Genomic DNA, 21,675 nt, shown 5'->3' with positions numbered 1-21,675 from the left:
ATAACACTGTTGAATCTATCTATTTGACTGTCGCGAAGTTGTCTACCTTTTTTCATGCATTTCAGAAAACCTAAATGTGATTCCCACCATCTAATGCTTTTGTTCCATCTGTAGGGGGCACTAGTGCACTTGTTGCTCTGAATCCACAAATCTAAATTAAGTCTTGTCCAGTACATAAGGGAAAGGAAATGGCAAGCAAAGTGCAGAAAGAGTGCGTGAGTGATTGCGCAATACGTGTGACAAGGTTGTGGTTTCTCCATAGTGACGTCATGTTGATATTGGGGTGGTGGTCACGGCTGCAGCGTGCAAAAAAGGGCATAGGTCTGATTGACTTTTCTGATCAGGAGTATCTGAAGAACATGTAAAAAAATTTTCATGAATTTCAAAGAAAGTAATGCGGTGGACCTCCATACAAAATTGCAGTTTCTTCTGTAGGGGGCGCTATTGCAGCAATCGCCATTGTTTCTCCACTTATGGATTCAGTGTAGGTGTGTTCATAAATGATTCCATTTTGGGGCAGATCGGGCAAAGCACGTGCGATTGATGGCAGGAAAGAGGACAGAAATTTTTGGTCAAACGAACGCCAAATTCAGGGGCCTCATGTGACAAGCCCGTTGAATTGAATACGAAGCCTTCGATAACTTTGGATGCCCCATGTCTCTAGATAATGCTGAGCCATTTTGGGTTTAGTGGGTCAAATGCCCTAGGAGAAGTTCGCGCAAATACGAGGTGTCCAACAGTGCAAAATTGGCAAAAACAGAATTTCAAGCCAAGCTAGCGGATTTCCTGTGGGAATGTGGGCATGGGTCTCATTGACTTTTTTGATCGTGCTGGGGTACAGAATATTTGTCTCGAATTGCATGCATGTCTGAGAAAGTAAATTGTTGGCTCCCCATATAAACGCAACGCACATTTGCGGTGTGGTGGCGCGTGTGGCGTGCAAAATTGGGCATAGGTCTGATTGCCTTTTCTGACCAGGAGGATCTGAAGATGGTGTAAAAAAATTTTCATGCATACCAGAGAAACTAATTTTGTGGACCCCCATACAAATTTTCATTTTGTTCTGTAGGGGGCGCTATTGCATCAATCGACATGGTTTCTGCACTTATGGATTCAGTGTAGGTGTGTTCATAAATGATTCCATTTTGGGGCAGATCGGGCAAAACATGTGCGATTGATGGCAGGAAAGAGGACCGGAATTTTTGGTCAAACGAAGGCCAACTTCAGGGGCCTAGTGTGACAAGACCATTGAATTGAATACGAAGCCTTCGATAACTTTAGATGCCCTATGTCTCTAAATGATGCTGAGCCATTTTGGTGTTTGTGGGTCAAATGCTCTAGGAGAAGTTCGCGCAAATACAAGGTGAGCGAAATTGCTGACTCGGCGAAAGCCAAATTTCAAGTCAACCTGGTGGATTTCCTGTGGGTCATGGAGGGGTACCTCAAGAGGATTTATTGTTTGTCCAGACATGCTCTATGTGTGACGAGAATTTCATGACTCTAGGGCAAACTTGAATTTGGCCTCTCCCATAAGGGCCCCGAAAAATGAAATTTCCAGGGGGCGCTGTGGAGCCGTGTTTTGGAGTTAGTTTGTGGCGACAGTAAAATACGTAATTTTTCGCCAGACCTGACCACCATGCAAAAAATGGTGACTTTTCGCGCATGTTCAGGGGGTCAAATTTAGGTTCAAAGAGAGAGAAAGTATAATAATAATTAAAGCCGCAAGCGGCGTTTTACGGCCCTCGCTGCGTGCGCGACCGCCAAACCCAGCGCGAGCCGCAAGTGAGCCCCCGCGAACCCCCAGCGAGCCACCTACGAGCTCCGCAAATCTCCAGCCAGCCACCTGCGAGCCCCGCAAACCCCACTGCATGCCGCCTGAGAGCCGCTGCTCCTGCAACCTGCGACCTGCCTTCCCTGCGAACAACGTGCCCTGCAAACAGCCTGCAACCCACCTGCGAGCCACCTGAGATCCCCCTTCAAGCTGTCAGAGAGCCAACTGTTCTGCCAAATGTAATCCCCACTGGCAAAAGATGAAAATCTTGGCAAGGATGGACATGATAACACCGTTGAATCTATCTATTTGACTGTGGCGAAGTTTTCTACCTTTTTTCATGCATTTCAGAAAACCTAAATGTGATTCCCACTATCTAATGCTTTTGTTCCATCTGTAGGGGGCACTAGTGCACTTGTTGCTCTGAATCCACAAATCTAAATGAAGTCTTGTACAGTACATAAGGGAAAGGAAAATGCAAGCAAAGTGCAGAAAGAGTGCGTGAGTGATTGCGCAATACGTGTGAGAAGGTTGTGGTTTCTCCATAATGATGTCATCTTGACATTGGGGTGGTGGTCACGGCTGCAGCGTGCAAAATAGGGCATAGGTCTGATTGACTTTTCTGATCAGGAGTATCTGAAGAACATGTAAAAAAATTTTCATGCATTTCAAAGAAACCAATGCGGTGGACCTCCATACAAAATTTCAGTTTCTTCTGTAGGGGGCGCTATTGCAGCAATCGCCATTGTTTCTCCACGTATGGATTCAGTGTAGGTGTGTTCATAAATTATTCTATTTTGGGGCAGATCGGGCAAAGCACGTGCGATTGATGGCAGGAAAGAGGACGGGAATGTTTGGTCAAACAAACGCCAAATTCAGGGGCCTCGTGTGACAAGCCCGTTGAATTGAATACGAAGCCTTCGATAACTTTGGATGCCCCATGTCTCTAGATAATGCTGAGCCATTTTGGGTTTAGTGGGTCAAATGCCCTAGGAGAAGTTCGCGCAAATACGAGGTGTCCAACAGTGCAAAATTGGCAAAAACAGAATTTCAAGCCAAGCTAGCGGATTTCCTGTGGGAATGTGGACATGGGTGTCATTGACTTTTTTGATCGTGCTGGGGTAAAGAATGTTTGTCTCGAATTGCATGCATGTCTGAGAAAGTAAATTGTTGGCTCCCCATATAAACGCAACGCACATTTGCGGTGTGGTGGCGCGTGTGGCGTGCAAAATTGGGCATAGGTCTGATTGCCTTTTCTGACCAGGAGGATCTGAGGATTGTGTACAAAAATTTTCATGCATACCAGAGAAACTAATTTTGTGGACCCCCATACAAATTTTCATTTTGTTCTGTAGGGGGCGCTATGGCATCAATCGACGTGGTTTCTGCACTTATGGATTCAGTGTAGGTGTGTTCATAAATGATTCCATTTTGGGGCAGATCGGGCAAAGCATGTGCGATTGATGGCAGGAAAGAGGACCGGAATTATTGGTCAAACGAAGGCCAACTTGAGGGGCCTAGTGTGAGAAGACAATTGAAATGAATACGAAGCCTTCGATAACTTTAGATGCCCTATGTCTCTAAATGATGCTGAGCCATTTTGGTGTTTGTGGGTCAAATGCTGTAGGAGAAGTTCGCGCAAATACAAGGTGAGCGAAATTGCTGACTCGGCAAAAGCCAAATTTCAAGTGAACCTGGTGGATTTCCTGTGGGTCATGCAGGGGTGCCTCAAGAGGATTTTTTGTTTGTCCTGACATGTTCTATGTGTGACGAGAATTTCATGAATCTAGGGCAAACTTGAATTTGGCCTCTCCCATAGGGGCCCGAAAAATGAAATTTCCAGGGGGCGCAGTGTAGCCGTGTTTTTGAGTTAGTTTGTGGCGACATTAAAATACGTAATTTTTCGCCAGACCTGACCACCATGCAAAAAATGGTGACTTTTCGCGCATGTTCAGGGGGTCAAAATTGGGTTCAAAGAGAGAGAAAGTATAATAATAATAAATAATAATAAAGAATAATGGAGAATTCGAGCAAAAACAATTAGGCGTTTTCCCAGTCACCCCGACGCATACCTTTTCGGAAACGTCTCGACCTGACCCACGTCCCTATGAGGTCGGGGGTCACTGGCGACCGCGTCCCATGCGACCGTGGGGATTTTAACGCATTTTGGGGTATGTGGCATAGTGAATCCAATAGGCTCCTCGCCGAGACTTCGTCGGCTCGGGCCTAATAAAGAAAAATAATAATAATAATAAAGAATAATGGAGAATTCGAGCAAAAACAATTAGGCGTTTTCCCAGTCACCCCGACGCATACCTTTTCGGAAACGTCTCGTCCTGACCCACGTCCCTATGAGGTCAGGGGTCACTGGCGACCGCGTCCCATGCGACCGTGGGGATTTTAACGCATTTTGGGGTATGTGGCATAGTGAATCCAATAGGCTCCTCGCCGAGACTTCGTCGGCTCGGGCCTAATAATAATAATAATAATAAAGAATAATGGAGAATTCGAGCAAAAACAATTAGGCGTTTTCCCAGTCACCCGGACGCATACCTTTTCGGAAACGTCTCGACCTGACCCACGTCCCTATGAGGTCAGGGGTCACTGGCGACCGCGTCCCATGCGACCGTGGGGATTTTAACGCATTTTGGGGTATGTGGCATAGTGAATCCAATAGGCTCCTCGCCGAGACTTCGTCGGCTCGGGCCTAATTAAAGCCGCAAGCGGCGTTTTACGGCCCTCGCTGCCTGCGCGACCGCCAAACCCAGCGCGAGCCGCAAGTGAGCCCCCGCGAACCCCCAGCGAGCCACCTACGAGCTCCGCAAATCTCCAGCCAGCCACCTGCGAGCCCCGCAAACCCCACTGCATGCCGCCTGAGAGCCGCTGCTCCTGCAACCTGCGACCTGCCTTCCCTGCGAACAACGTGCCCTGCAAACAGCCTGCAACCCACCTGCGAGCCACCTGAGATCCCCCTTCAAGCTGTCAGAGAGCCAACTGTTCTGCCAAATGTAATCCCCACTGGCAAAAGATGAAAATCTTGGCAAGGATGGACATGATAACACCGTTGAATCTATCTATTTGACTGTGGCGAAGTTGTCTACCTTTTTTCATGCATTTCAGAAAACCTAAATGTGATTCCCACTATCTAATGCTTTTGTTCCATCTGTAGGGGGCACTAGTGCACTTGTTGGTCTGAATCCACAAATCTAAATGAAGTCTTGTACAGTACATAAGGGAAAGGAAAATGCAAGCAAAGTGCAGAAAGAGTGCGTGAGTGATTGCGCAATACGTGTGAGAAGGTTGTGGTTTCTCCATAATGATGTCATCTTGACATTGGGGTGGTGGTCACGGCTGCAGCGTGCAAAATTGGGCATAGGTCTGATTGACTTTTCTGATCAGGAGTATCTGACGAACATGTAAAAAAATTTTCATGCATTTCAAAGAAACCAATGCGGTGGACCTCCATACAAAATTTCAGTTTCTTCTGCAGGGGGCGCTATTGCAGCAATCGCCATTGTTTCTCCACGTATGGATTCAGTGTAGGTGTGTTCATAAATTATTCTATTTTGGGGCAGATCGGGCAAAGCACGTGCGATTGATGGCAGGAAAGAGGACGGGAATGTTTGGTCAAACGAACGCCAAATTCAGGGGCCTCATGTGACAAGCCCGTTGAATTGAATACGAAGCCTTCGATAACTTTGGATGCCCTATGTCTCTAGATGATGCAGAGGCATTTTGGTGTTAGCGCGTCAAATGCCCTAGGAGAAGTTCGAGCAAATATGAGGTGTCCAACAGTGCAAAATTGGCAAAAACAGAATTTCAAGCCAAGCTAGCGGATTTCCTGTGGGAATGTGGGCATGGGTCTCATTGACTTTTTTGATCGTGCAGGGGTACAGAATGTTTGTCTCGAATTGCATGCATGTCTGAGAAAGTAAATTGTTGGCTCCCCATATAAACGCAACGCACATTTGCGGTGTGGTGGCGCCTGTGGCGTGCAAAATTGGGCATAGGTCTGATTGCCTTTTCTGACCAGGAGGATCAGAAGATTGTGTAAAAAAATTTTCATGCATACCAGAGAAACTAATTTTGTGGACCCCCATACAAATTTTCATTTTGTTCTGTGGGGGGCGCTATGGCATCAATCGACGTGGTTTCTGCACTTATGGATTCAGTGTAGGTGTGTTCATAAATGATTCCATTTTGGGGCAGATCGGGCAAAGCATGTGCGATTGATGGCAGGAAAGAGGACCGGAATTTTTGGTCAAACGAAGGCCAACTTCAGGGGCCTAGTGTGACAAGACCATTGAATTGAATACGAAGCCTTCGATAACTTTAGATGCCCTATGTCTCTAAATGATGCTGAGCCGTTTTGGTGTTTGTGGGTCAAGTGCTGTAGGAGAAGTTCGCGCAAATACAAGGTGAGCGAAATTGCTGACTCGGCGAAAGCCAAATTTCAAGTCAACCTGGTGGATTTCCTGTGGGTCATGGAGGGGTGCCTCAAGAGGATTTATTGTTTGCCCAGACATGCTCTATGTGTGACGAGAATTTCATGACTCTAGGGCAAACTTGAATTTGGCCTCTCCCATAAGGGCACCGAAAAATGAAATTTCCAGGGGGCGCTGTGGAGCCGTGTTTTGGAGTTAGTTTGTGGCGACATTAAAATACGTAATTTTTCGCCAGACCTGACCACCATGCAAAAAATGGTGACTTTTCGTGCACATTCAGGGGGTCAAATTTGGGTTCAAAGAGAGAGAAAGTATAATAATAATTAAAGCCGCAAGCGGCGTTTTACGGCCCTCGCTGCCTGCGCGACCGCCAAACCCAGCGCGAGTCGCCAGTGAGCCCCCGCGAACCCCCAGCTAGCCACCTACGAGCTCCGCAAATCTTCCAGCCAGCCACCTGCGAGCCCCGCAAACCCCCCGCATGCCGCCTGAGAGTCGCTGCTCCTGCAACCTGCGACCTGCCTTCCCTATCGAACAACCTGCCCTGCAATCAGCCTGTGAACAGCCTGCAACCCACCTGCGAGCCACCTGAGATCCCCCTTCAAGCTGTCAGAGAGCCACCTGTTCTGCCAAATGTAATCCCCACTGGCAAAAGATGAAAATCTTGGCAAGGATGGACATGATAACACTGTTGAATCTATCTATTTGACTGTTGCGAAGTTTTCTACATTTTTTCATGCATTTCAGAAAACCTAAATGTGATTCCCACCATGTAATGCTTTTGTTCCATCTGTAGGGGGCACTAGTGCACTTGTTGCTCTGAATCCACAAATCTAAATTAAGTCTTGTCCAGTACATAAGGGAGAGGAAATTGCAAGCAAAGTGCAGAAAGAGTGCGTGAGTGATTGCGCAATACGTGTGACAAGGTTGTGGTTTCTCCATAGTGACGTCATCTTGACATTGGGGTGGTGGTCACGGCTGCAGCGTGCAAAATAGGGCATAGCCTACCTGCGAGCCACCTGAGATCCGATTTCAAACTGTGTGAGAGCCACTGCTTTTGACAAATGTAATCACCACTGGCAAAAGATGAAAATCTTGGCAAGGATGGACATGATGACACTGTTGAGTGTATCTATCTGTCTGTTTGTCTAGATTTTGTCTACCTTGTTTCCTTGTTTCATGTATATCAGAGAAGCAAAATGTGATTCACGGCATATAATGTTTTTGTTGCATCTGTAGGCGGCGCTAGTGCACCTATTGCTCTGAATCAGTAAATGTAAATTTAAAGGGTATGGGTCTGATTGACGTTCTTGATCATACGTAATGTTTGTAGCCAATTTCATACATGTTTTCACTACTGTTTATGTCTTTTTAATGGCAGCGCCTCAAGAAGGGGGCCAGCATGGCCACAGTTCACCTATCGCCCCATGTTTGTTCTGTTTGTCTTCTTGGATGGGTGTTCTGTTAATCATAATTTCCCCATTGTGGGATCAAGAAAGTATCATCATCATACATTTCCAACAAACTAGTTTTTTGCTCTCCATGTACATTTGTTTTTCATTATGTAGGGGGCACTATTGCAGCAAATCCCTTGTTTCTGTAGTTATGGATTCTGTGTGGGTGTGTACATTAGTGATGCCATGCAACTCTTGGCAATGATGGGAGTGACAAACCTGAAAGCCATCAGCACGATTGACATGTGTGGCAAAGTTCATGATTTTCTGAAATTTCCAAGGCCTTTTGCAAGCACTGCGTCTTTCATGCTAAAACAGCATGCTAGAAGGGGGTTGTCATTAAATGAGAATGGACAAATGTGACCCTGAAATGCTCACGATATGACATTTATACAGACCACTTTTAAGGTGCATGCAGTGAACCCCAAATCAGCAGTATATTAAAGTGACATGACTTTTTGTGTGGCCAATAGGTGGTTCTGTAACAGTCACTGAGCATATGCATATTAATGTGTTCAGTGTGGAGCCTCCGAGATTGGACAATGATTGTTTGATGTAAACTCCATGATCTTAATAAAAATTTCAGTGTCTAAGTTTAATTTTGAGTATGTCTGAAATAAAAAAAAAAGCAAGAAAGCAATCCCACATATTTTTAAATATGTGCATTGAAGTACAAACCTGATAAAAATTAGTCCAAGATTTCTCATTTTTATTGGAGGTTAAGGTGATGCTATGTAGTCAACATTGGTTTTGTGAGTAAATAAACACATTTTAAACCATTGTAAACATCTTAAAATTGTTAAAGTGAAAAATAACAAAACTTATAAAATCTGAAATCAGTTTTTGTGTGGATGAAAGGAATACAAATTATTATTCTTGATCTAAATGGCAAAATGACACACGGTGGGTGATTTTTGCATGTGTGTGTTTTTGCATTTAAAATGGCTGTGCCAGACTCATATAAATGGTGTTTTACATTTTAAAAAGGAACCTGAAACTGTTGAAGGTCTGGGTTGGTTGGGTCTCTTCCATTCTTTGCTGAATCAACAGTAGACAATAGCACTCTTTGTTTCTTTTGTGTGGCCTGAGATGGGTAGAGACGTGCAGTCATGTTTTGGAATAGTTAGAGGTGAGCAGAGAGACAGTAGGAAAGACAATTCTGATAAAAGACAGTGGTATATAAACACAGATTGTGGAAAACGTATGAATTAAAAAGAAACATACAGTTTAGACCTATTGAAGCATAACAAAAGGATCATTCAGGGGCAGCCCTAACTGTAAGTTTAATGACAAAGTGAAGTTTTAAGCCTAATCTTAAAAATAGAGAGCGTGTCTGTCTCCTGAATACAAACTTGGACGTGGTTCAAAGAAAAGGGCACAGAAAGCTGAAGGCATGTTGTTTATGTACATTTACGTGTTGCACAGGTAATCTGTAAATGTTAAAATGTTGTTTTTTTCTTCATTTAAAGCTGTTATGGAAAGCTCCAAAGGTTTCTAGAAAATGGACTTATGCACAGGACATTTTCAAGTTTTTTTGATAGGTCAAATAAATAAAGTTCAGACCAGATATTTCCAATTTTATAAATATTGCACAAATGCAGTCGAGCACGTCTACATATTTGTTTATTATGTGCACTGCAGGACACAAAAATTAGTCCAAGATTCCTTATAGTTTTACTTACACACAAACACACATGCAAACATAAAATGGATGCTGACATTGTTATTGTTACTTTTTTGTATGTTTGTCTTTTGAAAATCTTTTGAAAATATTAAAGTAAAAAAAAAAAACTTGTTGAACAAAATATAATACAAAACATAATGGAAAGTATTCTTAAGTAAAATGGCAAAGGTTTCATAAAAGCACATGTATTATAACTACACCAGTGGAGTTTCGTGAAGGGGCACTACTGTACTGGATACACAGCTGCCATTAAGCGCCTCAGAAGAATAAGAAGCACTGTGATTGGATGAATAGAATTTTTTGAACTGATGCCCCTCCCTCTTTAAATAGGCGCAACCGTTGGTTTTACTGCAGGTTTCCTCGGAGATCTACATGCGCACACACGGAGACATTAGTTTTCGAGTGTTTTTTTCCACAAGAGAACATCAACAACAAATACAGGAAATAATTTGAAAGACTGCACTTCTGAGATTCAGGGTAAGTGTTCTTGAGTTTTTGTTTGTTTGTTTTCTGTAACTATGTGGATTAGAGTTTGAAAGAGTGGACTGCAGGGACTGGAATAAATTTAATATGTTACTTCTATGCTTCCTTTAAACTGCAGGTTACGTTTCTTAGGTAGCCAGAGTTTCACAGTGTTAAATTGTGTCTGTCCTTTGATAATCATTTGGAAAAACAAACCTTTAGCTAGTGTATTGTTTCAGCTGATCGCCAGTTTGCTAGCGGCATTGCAGTCAGCGTTAGTGATTGTGTTTGATACGGAGTGGTTCCATTAAGAGTTTTTTATACTTTAAGCCATGATTATGGGGAACCTCGAGGGCATGAAGGAAAGAAAACCAAGGAGCGAGAGAAAAAAAGTGGACTTTTAACCCGAACGTGTCTTTGTGATGCAATGTATTTCAAACTTGCCGCTGTTCGCGGACTTCCGGCAACAGTTACCGCGACAGTATTGGTTGTGGAGTGCAATTTGTCAGCTTTCAGAAACTGTTTGAATTTTTCCGATCGGACAAACGGTCACGAAATTATGATAATTTAAAGTTCTGTTGGTCAGCCGCCTATCCCGTGTTGATCAGCTGTTTAGCGTCGATCGCACGGCGTTATGGCCGTGCGTGTCCACAATACTCTTGGTGTTCGGTCAGGACGTTGAAAGGTGGGGCGAGAGATCGCAAGCAAAACTTGTCTTTAACTCCAGGCGATGTCCTGAAGTGCCGGTTTTCTGGCCTTAAAAGCCGCGAGCAGCTGGTTAAGACTTAGTGAGTCGCCTGATGAAAGAATTTTGATCAGCTGGCTTTTTAGCTTAACTCCGTGACCGTTTGTCTTATCGGAGAAATTCAAACGGTTTCTGAAACCGGACAAATGGCACTTCACAACCAATACAGGCTTGTTTCGGTAATTGTTGCCGGAAGTCCGCGAACAGCGGCATTTTTGAAGTCCGTTGTGCCACAGGCGATGCCTTTGGTGTTGTACGGCTAATTCATAACTAACCAGTTGATCCCAATCACGGCAAAAACAATCCAGGCATATAACAACAACAATTTATATTATGCATTTTAAGCCACGGTTAGGGTGTGGGTGTAATTGGTTTTAATAAAATTAAGAGAAATAAAGCTCCAGACTTTATTTCCTCAGTCATATTGATTTTTATTTCATGTATGACTAGTATCCAGTGTAAAATTAAATAAATAAATAAATAAATAAAAAAAATAAAAATTGAATTAAGGCAAAAATAAGTCATAGAACTGTACAATTATGACAAGGAAAGCAACCCAGTGTAATGATTTGTAGCATTCTCCAGAAATAAAAGGATAAATTAGATTAATAAGTTCAGATATTGTACTGTAATATGAAAATATTTCATAAAAAATAAGCCTTTAAAGTTGAGATGAAATTCATATCACATTCTGCTTGTGCCTGAGTGAACATATGTGTTTAAGTGTGACAGTGAATGAGTGAGTATGCATGTCTGTGGGGTTGTTGCAATTACATGCAACAAGCATGTAATTGCAATGAAGAAATGTGATCTCAGAACTGAGCTTCCCATGTGCTTTGATGCAATTGTTCCTGCTGTGATGGGTTAGATTTTGCTGGAGCACACAGAATGGACTTTGCCTGGATTGTTTATTACTGAGTACTTGTATTTTATCTTGTTTCAGTTTTCAGGCTTCTCGTGTGTTTATAGGTTTGTTTGGTGTTTTTATAGTTTGGTTTCCTGGTCTTACTTTCTTGTGCTATAGTTTGAGTACTCCATTGACGGTGCTTTTACTGCTGTGTCCAAGTATCTGTTGTGTTCTTGGTACAGTTTGTTAGTGCTTGTTATCAAGGGAATGTGTTAAGAGATTTTTTTAATGCTTTAATTGATGATTAGTGCCTTCATGGCACTAATCATCAAGGAGAAACAAAAACCAGTGCATGTGGTCGCTTAGGGCCTCCTGATCACTAGGGGACCCTATGTAAGGGCATCCACTGTGGACTGTGGACACAGTGTCTCAGTGTCTGATCTCACTTTCTGGTGCTACAGTTCGAGTGCTCCATTGACATTTCTTCCTTTTGCATCTAGTTACCTGTTGTGGTCTTGTAGTCATGTGGTGCTCCTCTGTGTTGTGTCAAGTCAGCAATTTGCTTTCCATGTCTATTTGTTGTATTACTTTGGCACTGTATTTTTTTTTTTAACAATATATATATTTTTATACATTCTATTTTATATTCTGTATATTTTTTATATCTTTTATGTTGTGTATATTTTTATAAGTTCTAATTTATATTTTTGGAAGTGTGACTTCCTACTGAATGACACTGAACATGAATGGCACTCCAATGTCATTGTACGTTCTGTATAATGATAGTTATTATATTCTAGTAGATTCAGTTTTTGTTTTCCTTAGCTTTTCCAGTTGTGCTCCTTGGTGTCAATTATTTGCCTGATTACAGTGTGTGTATATTGTTTATGTCCTGTTTTTTGTCGTGTTGGCCATTAGGTGTTTCACGGTTCAGAGTTTCCTAGTTGTAGAGGTATTAGTGCCAAATAAGCTTTCCTATGTGTAGCTAGGAGCAAACCTGTGTATTCAGTTTGAGTCTTGAGTCCTGTATTTTGATATTTGTTCTGTCTGCCACACTGCACAATCCTGACAGTTATATGTCAGGGTTGTAGAATAAAATTTCAGTGTTCGAGACATGCTAACTGGGCATATCTTGGTGTTATTCATGCATGCATGTTCAGACATATCTGTGTATTTGTAAGCTGTGGTGGTTTAATTTGCCTGGTTTATGCACTGTTGCTGTGTTGACACTATGCTGTTGTTTTCACACTGGTCATATTAGGTTGCATGGCTAGACTAGTAGACCTTACTTTCATGCCTCATTTGTGGTCTTGGGGTACTGACACATCATTTTACAGTAGGGTGTAAGAACATATTTATGGGACTTTTTGTATCACTGGGTCCAATTGTTGACCACTTGTGTCTGATAATCTGGTGATGCACTGTAGTTGTGTATGCTGAATAATAATTTATATATTATAAGCACTCTGTACTAGTCTGTAGCTCCTTGCATTTGTATAGTTATGGAGAAATAGACATGTTTTGGATGGTAAAGAGAATCTTGAATATTTGGAAAAGCAGGTCACTCTGAATTCAAATAAATGCTTGGGCTGAACCTGTTCTGAGTTTCTATATTTGCAACTATGTGCATTAAAACAAAATACAGTGGAATAAATAAAAGCAAGTATGATTTGCAATTACAATTGTAATAAAAATGGCAATTTTTATGATCTATTGATATTTATTGAAGAAAACAATTTAATATATGCTATTAAGGAATATAAAAACTGTCATTATTAAGTGATGTGAAAGTATCAGTGGATTCATGTTCAGCCTCATACAATAAATTAGAAAGCTTGTAAACATTCCTGTTTTGGCCCACCTATTATAAACGAACCAGGATTTCAGCAATGTACCAAAAAATATCAGTGAAAGTTGAGATGACAGGCTAAGACATGCTTCTATGGTTCATGTAGTTAACATGTGTGGACATTCTAATTTTCAAGGCACTGACATATTTCTGAGAAAGTAAAGACAGATAACTAGAAAGGCCTGGAGCAAAAATACAGAGCAGATACAATGTAAGAACCTCTAGAAATGGGCATGAAGTTTGTATTTGCCAGCATCTTGCTGATTTCCTTGATGAAGTCACATGCTGCAGGACTTTTTGGTCTTCTGCTATAATAGAATTGAATGAAATTAAGCACACACACTCTTGGTCCTCTGGCAGTCACATAGATGGTACAACTATAAAGATGAACTTTGTGGTTGCAGCATTAACCACTGTTTATTGTAGACAAAGAAATAATAGAAATGATTGTAACGTGACCTCTATGTACAGTGAAAGTGTTTTTGTTTGTGTTTTGGAAGATGTAGTGAAATAAACAGTGCAATTTCTAAAATGAAAATTTATGAGCAGCTAATTTTAAAAGACCAGTTATTTACTTTTAATAAAAATGGTCATTAATAAGAGAAAAGTATTTCTTTTCCACATACTCCAGTAATCCACAGAACAATCCATAGCATACTCAATTACATAAAATAATCAATTGGTGCAGGCCAAATTCGAAGTTAGTTTGTGTTTTTTTTTTTTTTTTTTTTTTTTAGTGTGTATGATGACCAATAGCTTTTAATGCTCGTAATGTTTTCTGTTGTAAAGGGGTTGTGCTGTTGCGCTTTGTCAAATGTAATGTTCTTGTTTTATTTTATTTTTCATTTCAATGTGGATAGTATAATTAATATTAGAAGCATGATTTTAACCAGATTCATCTCTAGTTTCAGAATGCCACGTAAGAAGTCTTATCTTCGCTCTCAAGCGGCTAAGAAAAGGATGGCAGAGCAGCTGGCTGTTCCTGTGCGTCCTCTCCGCCCCAAGGAAAAACCCATCACACGTATGTAGCTATCCAACACATGCAAGCATAATAACCATGTCCTGTCTCGGCACGCAAACCCATGTGGTCAGACAGGTGAATGCCCCTCCCTGAGCCTGTTTCAGCTGGACATTCTTGTTAAAAGGAAGTTTTCCCTTCCCACTGGCCAAGTACTTGCTCATAGGGGCTGTTTTGACTATTGGGTGTTCTTTGTAATTATTGTAGGGTCTTTACCTTACAATTAAAAGCACCTTGATGCCTTTGTTTGTTGTGATATTGCATTATGGAACTCATTTATTTATTTATTTTTGTAGTTCTGTAAACTTATTGTTTTGAAGAAAGCATCACATAGTGCTAGATCATTTTCAGTGTTATCTGTCTGTTTCTCAAGGGCATGGCACTGGATTTCGTCATGCTGTGTCCAACTGGAGAAAATCAGCCTACACTGGGAAAAGTCATAAATTGGTCCTCCCTCCTGATTGCCGGGAAAAGAAAGTATGATGCCTCTTAAAGACTAATATTGGAACTTAATAAGAGAAGCATAGTGTGATTAACATTTAAAATTATGTCATCTCTCAGTTTGTACTCATTGTTGGAGACTCCCACCTGCGACACTTTGTTGATGGACATGTGCCATTGCCAGAGGGTTGCCTGTCCTTTGGAATCAGTTCCACACCGGGCGCGACTGCATCAGAGCTTGAGAAGGAGATTGTAAACATTCAGCTGGATCGGACTCCTTCTCTTGTGGTGCTCATCGCTCCCTCCAACAACCTGACAGCTAGTAGAACAGTGACTGAGGCTGCAGCGGACTTTGGTCGATATGTTGCTACAGTTGCAAGCCGCTGGACCAAGGTATTTATTTTTCCATCTATTTCAAAAATGTTTACTTTCTGTAGACTGTGATAGAAATCTAATATTATGTGATATTGTCTTTAGGTCTGTGTCTTGGACTTTCCACGTCGCCTGACGGTTGACCTGGAAGTACAGAACCATTTGAGTCAAGAGTATCACCGTGTTGCAGCAAGACTGGGTAGGTTTTTCTAAAAATACTAGGGCTGCAAATTGTGTAAAGGATTGCACTAACTATAGTTATTGTTTCATTGAAGGTGTCAAGTACTTTTCTGTGGCTGAGTTCTTCCCGATGGACAACCTGGATCTATGGGCTAGAGATGGCGTACGTTTTATTTATGTATTTGATTTTATGTTCATGCAAAGGAAAGCACAATATGCACCTGATAAATATTTTTTCTATTGTATCCTGTTCTTTGCAGGTCCATCTGAGTGACAGTGACGGAATGAAGATCCTTGGTGACCTGCTTTGGAATGTGTCATTCCAAGAAGTTTCTGAGATTCTGCCACCTCCCAGCCCACCTCTGGAGTCTGTGAGGTCTTCCCAGCCTGTTAGAAAGGTCACACCTAGGTTGGTGGTAACAGGCCCAACCCCTCTGCCAGTGCCACCTCCTTCTGAGTGGACAGTTGTTGGACAGGGCAAGAAGGTAAGAGTTACACCTGGTTCAGATTGTAGTGATGGTTGTAAGTGGTCACAAAACTAGTTAAGTCAATTGGAAGTTTTATTTATTTATTTTTTTCCCCTCACAAAGAAACGAACGGGAAGTCCTATTCTCTCCCCTGGGGATACGAAGAGGAGTGTACTTCAACAACATCAGGTTTGTTAATGAGTATTTTGTTTTAGGTGTATTGTTGTAAAGTTTATGACTCATTTTAACTGATGTGTTAATTTTGTCAGGTGGAGCCTGTTTTCTCCATCCCCCTGACATCTGCTTGCTTTAGTCCAGAGATTTTGAAGCAGATGGACAAGGAATTTCCATCAGATCTTGACTCTGTTGAGTACACTGCCAGCTTTCCTGCTGGAAAGAAGGTGAGTTCAGGATCACATTACAGTGTGTGTTTTATTTTGCAGAATATTCAGAATATTAATGTGCTGTACTTATTGTTGTCAGGTGCCCCGTGAGAGACGGCAGAAAGCTGTTGCCTGCAAAAAGAGCCTGCCAGAGCAGCAGGTTTGTAAAATTTGTTCCTGAAACAGCAATGGTTTTCTGGGATGTTACAACATAACTTAATGAATAAACTTGTTTTCAGGAGGAGGCAGCAGCCAGTATTGTGGAGGTGAACGCCGGATCATCTACCAGTTCTCCACCTGAGATGGTGCCAGGCCAGGTGTGTGCTTGTCATGTGCATTGTTAAAATTGTTACTGAACTACTGTAGGGACCAAAAAAAAAAATCATTTCTTTATCTTCCCAGGTGGATGTAGAGGTTGTGGGGGAGACGTGTGCACCGCCTACCAGTTCTGTGGTGTTCCTGGACACTGTGGAGGATAAGGTTTGTGTCTTTTAGTATTAAATATAGTATCACAAGTTTCTGTCATGGTCAATATGATGAATTTGTCATCTTGTGTTTGTATCTAAATCGAGGTGGGAGTGACAGTAACATTGTCTTAACCATTATGAGGTGCATTATATGTCTACTGGTGTGTTGGTGAAGGCCTGGGTTGATAAAGATATTTGATGGTAAATGCCTAAATAGAAGTTTGTCCAACAGTAATTTTAACATTCGTTCATAATATTTATAAACTTAGTTTTTGGTTTTTAGGAGTGCACCTGAAAAACAATGAAATCAACTAGACTTGGTATACTACTGTGCTCCAAATTTTGTCACTGGTTGCAGATATAGTGATTATGACTGTAGGTTGGACGTTGTTCCGAGCTGGCCCTCTGCCAGCATGCAAACTATTATATTGGCTGTTTTTTTTTTTTTTTTTTATTTTATAAAATGTGTTCTTAGGCTACTTCTCTCCTATTTGACTACATACATGAGAAGGTCTTGTAACCATGATGTACTGTCAGGATTTTCGTCAAGTTTCCATAAAGCATTTCAATATGTATCTTTGTTAAGGCACCAAGAACAAGGAAGTGTTAGCAAATTGATGGTTTTTGAGAATTCAGTGCTTATATTTAAGTCATCCTGATGCAGCTTTTCTGGCTCTTTTTTTGTTTTGAGTTTTTTTTTTATGTACTTTATATATAAAAATAAAATAAAAGCTGATTTGAAGGTTACTAAAATGTACAAATGCAGTGGTGCCGTCAGCTGGTATACTCATGCACACCAGTTGACAGCAGTCAGGAGTGTAATTCAAACAGTAAGTTAAACTTGTCTATAACAGCTGTAACATTTCTGCAAGACAGTACATCATTTATCAAGTTTAAAGTACATACCTACAAATTATGTGTGGTTTTACATGTGTTTCTGCAATATGTATAAATTATGTAGGTCGTAAAAATGAATAAAAGTAACAGGATATTTGTGATTAAAGTCTGTTGCAATGGTTTTTCCAAGATGGATAAATATGAATTTTTTTTTTTGTTTGTTTTTTTTAAATAGATGAAGATGATGAGAGGTCCACGTCAGCGCACCCAAAGAGCAGCCAAACGCCGTGCGGATCATGGGTGTATTTGTTGTGAAAAGGTTTCTGTAGTGGATGGAAAGGGTGATGCGGTTGACTTATTATTCGGTGTAGATCAGACACAATTAGATAAGACTATAGAGGGTGATTCTGATAGTGTAGCTAGTCTCCCACATAACATTCGTGGTTCATTTCACCAGGGTAGTCTTTTGATGGCAAACCCAGGTGTCCAGTGTATGGCAAATGCATTGTTAGCCATTGGAAAAAATAAAATGCACAGTGTATTTTTATGGCATCAGGAGGATTTAGACAAAACTCTAAGGTTGGGAGATGCTTTGTACAGTAGTCTTAGAGCAAAGGGTAAGATTACTCCAGGGTCAGAATTGTTAATTGTCCCAAATCTACCAAGAAAATGGGACATTGATGGTGTGACGTTGAAGTTTCATTATGGTGACTGTGTTTCTGGGGTGGTCGATGTCAATACTGGAGAGCTCATAGACAGTGGTGTTCTTGTTAGTTTAGAAACTGGGCTGAACAGAATGTTGGAGCATTATACAACACTTTTATTTACACTGTGTGGTAATACATGTGCAATTATTTCTGAAACTGGTAAGTATGCCGTGGTTGATTCTCATGCAAGGGGCCCAACAGGTTTGGTAGATTCTCAGGGCACCAGTGTTGTTGTTTATTTTCGCTCTATTAGGCAATTGGTTACCCACTTTAAGCGTTTATTTGGAAAACGTGGTTCCACAAACAAGTCTTTTGAGATTACTGGAGTTAATGTTGATAGTGATTCACAGAGTGGACCAGTGGAACATGCAACGTTCTCTGAGATAAAGCTCACTCGAGGAACAAAAGTAAGTGATAATGAGGCTGACGTTGTGTGTGTTGGTGTAGAAGTAAATAATATGCATTATAGTCCACTTACTCAAGAGATTTGTAAAGTTTTGTGTAATAGTGTAAATGTAGAGTTTGAAAAGTTTAATGCAACAGCACCGAGTACCAGTTTTCCACTAGGAGTGCCTTGTTTAAAAGAATCAATAGCATTTGACGGTAACTGCTATTTCCGGGCCATTTCACAGGCCATTAGTGGTACACAAAAAAATCATCGCAAAATTAGACTCGCTGTTGTTAAACAGTTAGAAAGAAATTACTTAAAATACCAAAGCTTTTTACGTGATGGTTTTTCTTCGGTGCAAAATTATATCTCTGAGACAAAAATGCGTAATGTAAATAGCTGGGCAACTGAACTAGAAATCCAGGTCACAGCTGATTACTTCGGTATAGATGTATTTACTTTTTTAAGTGACCGCTGGGTTAAATATAGTTGTAGTACCAAGCTTTTGTCTACACAGGCCATCTATTTACAAAATCATGGAAATCATTATGAAACAGTCATTTGTGTTAAAGAACCTAATAGTCAAAATTGTTATTGTTTTTGTAAAAGCAGTGAGTGTCACGCATCAGGTTACAACATTAGATCTAAAATTCAATCACAACATCTGGATGACTCATTAACAAGAGTAACAACAAGTAAAATAAGACGGTCTAAATATCTAGACACAAAGATAAAAGTACAAAAAAAAGTGAAATACCAGGAAGATGGTGTTTTCAATGAAATATGTCAACAAAAAAATAGATTGAATTTTAAATATAAATATCAACAGCAAAAAGAGTATAAATTAATGTGCATAAAGAAGAGTAAGGAAAAATATCAAAATGATTTGGCACATAAAGAAACAGTGAAAATAATGAGCAAAGAAAAATATAGAACCAATTGCTCACATAGAGAAAAACTGAAAGCATTAATCAGAGACAAATATAAAAAAAACGACTCTTATAAAGAGAAAATGAAAGCATTAAGTATAGAAAAAAATTGTAAAAATGACTCGCATAAACAAAAAATGAAAACTTTAATGAGAGAAAAATATCAAAAAAACGACTCTTATAAAGAGAAAATTAAAGCATTAATCAGAGACAAATATAAAAAAAACGACTCTTATAAAGAGAAAATGAAAGCATTAATCAGAGACAAATATAAAAAAAACGACTCTTATAAAGAGAAAATGAAAGCATTAATCAGAGACAAATATAAAAAAAACGACTCTTATAAAGAGAAAATGAAAGCATTAAGTATAGAAAAAAATTGTAAAAATGACTCGCATAAACAAAAAATGAAAGCTTTAATGAGACAGAAATATCAAAACAATGAGTCTTATAAAGAAAGAAAGAAAGCAGTAAGTAAAGAAAAATATCAAACTAGTGATTCGCACAGGCAAAACATTAAAGAACACAATGTAAAACAATATAAAAATATAAGTTTCAGGGCAAAAGTTAAAGAATTTAAAAAAACGAAATATCATAAAAACCGCGAATACAGAAAGGACATATGTGAAAAAGGGAAACTGAGAAGGACCCAATTCAAAAATGAATTGAAGAACTTTGAAGTTGTAATGAGGCACTTTCTAGAAAAAGTGGAAACTGGAACGGAATTTGTTTGTTGTGTGTGTTATAGGCTTTTTTTCAAGAAGCAAGTGTTGAAATGTAATAAAGACTGTTACAGAGGTAGACAGGAAACCTCAGAGATGGCAGATAAATGTATTAGTGATAAATACTTACATAAATGTAATATGGAATGCAATATGCCATGTGAAATATTAGCTACAGCAAGAGGGGAGCTGTGGATTTGTTACTCTTGTCATTATAAGATTAAAAAAGCTCACATGCCCCCTGAATGTTATATTAACAATTTGGAATTAGATGATATCCCAGAAGATTTGAGGTGCTTAAATAGTTTAGAGCAACATTTGATTGCACCCCATATTGCATTTATGAAACTTCTTGCTTTACCCAAAGGTGGTCAAAATGGTGTACATGGTCCAATTACATGCGTGCCTGCAAATGTGGCACAAACAACAAATTTGCTGCCACGTTTGGACATGGATGGTTCTTTGTTGCGTGTTAAGTTAAAACGAAAGTTAACTTATAAAGGGTATTACAAATATCAGTTTGTAGATTCGAACCAAATAAAGCAAGCACTTCGGTATTTAAAAAGGGTAAATAAATATTTTAAGGACATAAATTTTAATGAAGCATGGTTAAATGAATTTGTTAAAGAACAAGGAGAAGATGACATATTTAACCAAGAAACAATTGCAAATAAAGATCAAAATGTTGATGGAGATTTAAATGAGAAAACGGAGGAAAACGATGAAGATGCTCCTGAAACTGCAGGCGTTGATGAGCTTCTTCATGACCGTCAGCAACACTGCATGTTTCAAGACACTTGTTTAATGCCTGTTGATATAGGCCAGGAAGTGTTGGACCAGTATTTCGAAGACGTTTTAAACTTGGCACCAGCGGAGGGAAATAACCCAATTAAGTTGCTCTCTGATAAAGAAAATGAAGCCAAATGCTTTCCAGTGTTATTTCCAAAGGGTCGTAACACTTATCATGAGAGGAGGCCGCATTATTTAACATTGTCGCGATATTTTAATAATAGAATAATGCATGCTGATGGCAGATTTGCCCAAAATTTAGAATACATATTTTTTGCACAATATATGTCTGAAGTTCAACAAGTCATTTCAAATGTTTCAATAGCTCTTAGAAAAGGCCAAACAAATAATGTATTTCATAAACAGTGTGATAAACAGTTCAAGACTAAAGAGTCTTTAAAGAACCTGCTGGAGTTTGATGATGGCTATCGTTTTCTTAAACCTATCAGAGGTACTCCAGCATTTTGGCAGACTGCTCAAAGCAACTTGCTTGCAATGGTTCGCCAATTATCTGTTCCCACATGGTTTTGTTCTTTCAGTTCTGCTGATTTGCGCTGGCAAAATTTATTAAAGGTAATTTTAATACAGGAAGGCAGAAGACAGACAGTTGAGGACTTGGAGTGGTCTGAACGTTGTGAGCTTCTGCGTCAGAATCCTGTTACCGCTGCCAGAATGTTTGATTACCGCTGGCATGTTTTTTTGAAGGAAGTACTAATATCTC

At 40.2% G+C, this 21,675-nt stretch overlaps 1 protein-coding gene across 1 annotated transcript; it reads left to right on the top strand.

Moving 5' to 3' along the window:
- Positions 1–9,692: 9,692 nt before the first annotated feature.
- Positions 9,693–21,671, top strand: LOC115775437 (uncharacterized; the record flags this gene model as incomplete). Its single annotated transcript, XM_030722971.1, has 14 exons — positions 9,693–9,828; positions 14,160–14,275; positions 14,646–14,749; positions 14,834–15,106; positions 15,191–15,284; positions 15,361–15,428; positions 15,526–15,750; positions 15,856–15,921; positions 16,002–16,133; positions 16,216–16,275; positions 16,355–16,432; positions 16,518–16,595; positions 17,655–19,532; positions 19,596–21,671. Coding segments are annotated over exons 2-14 (5,241 nt in total), but the record flags the coding sequence as incomplete, so codon positions are not given.
- Between the last annotated feature and the right edge of the window lie 4 nt (positions 21,672–21,675).

Source organism: Archocentrus centrarchus, unplaced genomic scaffold (genome assembly GCF_007364275.1).
Source record: "Archocentrus centrarchus isolate MPI-CPG fArcCen1 unplaced genomic scaffold, fArcCen1 scaffold_132_ctg1, whole genome shotgun sequence".
Lineage (NCBI taxonomy): Eukaryota > Metazoa > Chordata > Actinopteri > Cichliformes > Cichlidae > Archocentrus > Archocentrus centrarchus.
Note: the sequence above shows the minus strand (reverse complement) of the source record. Positions and strands in the feature narration are given on the sequence as shown.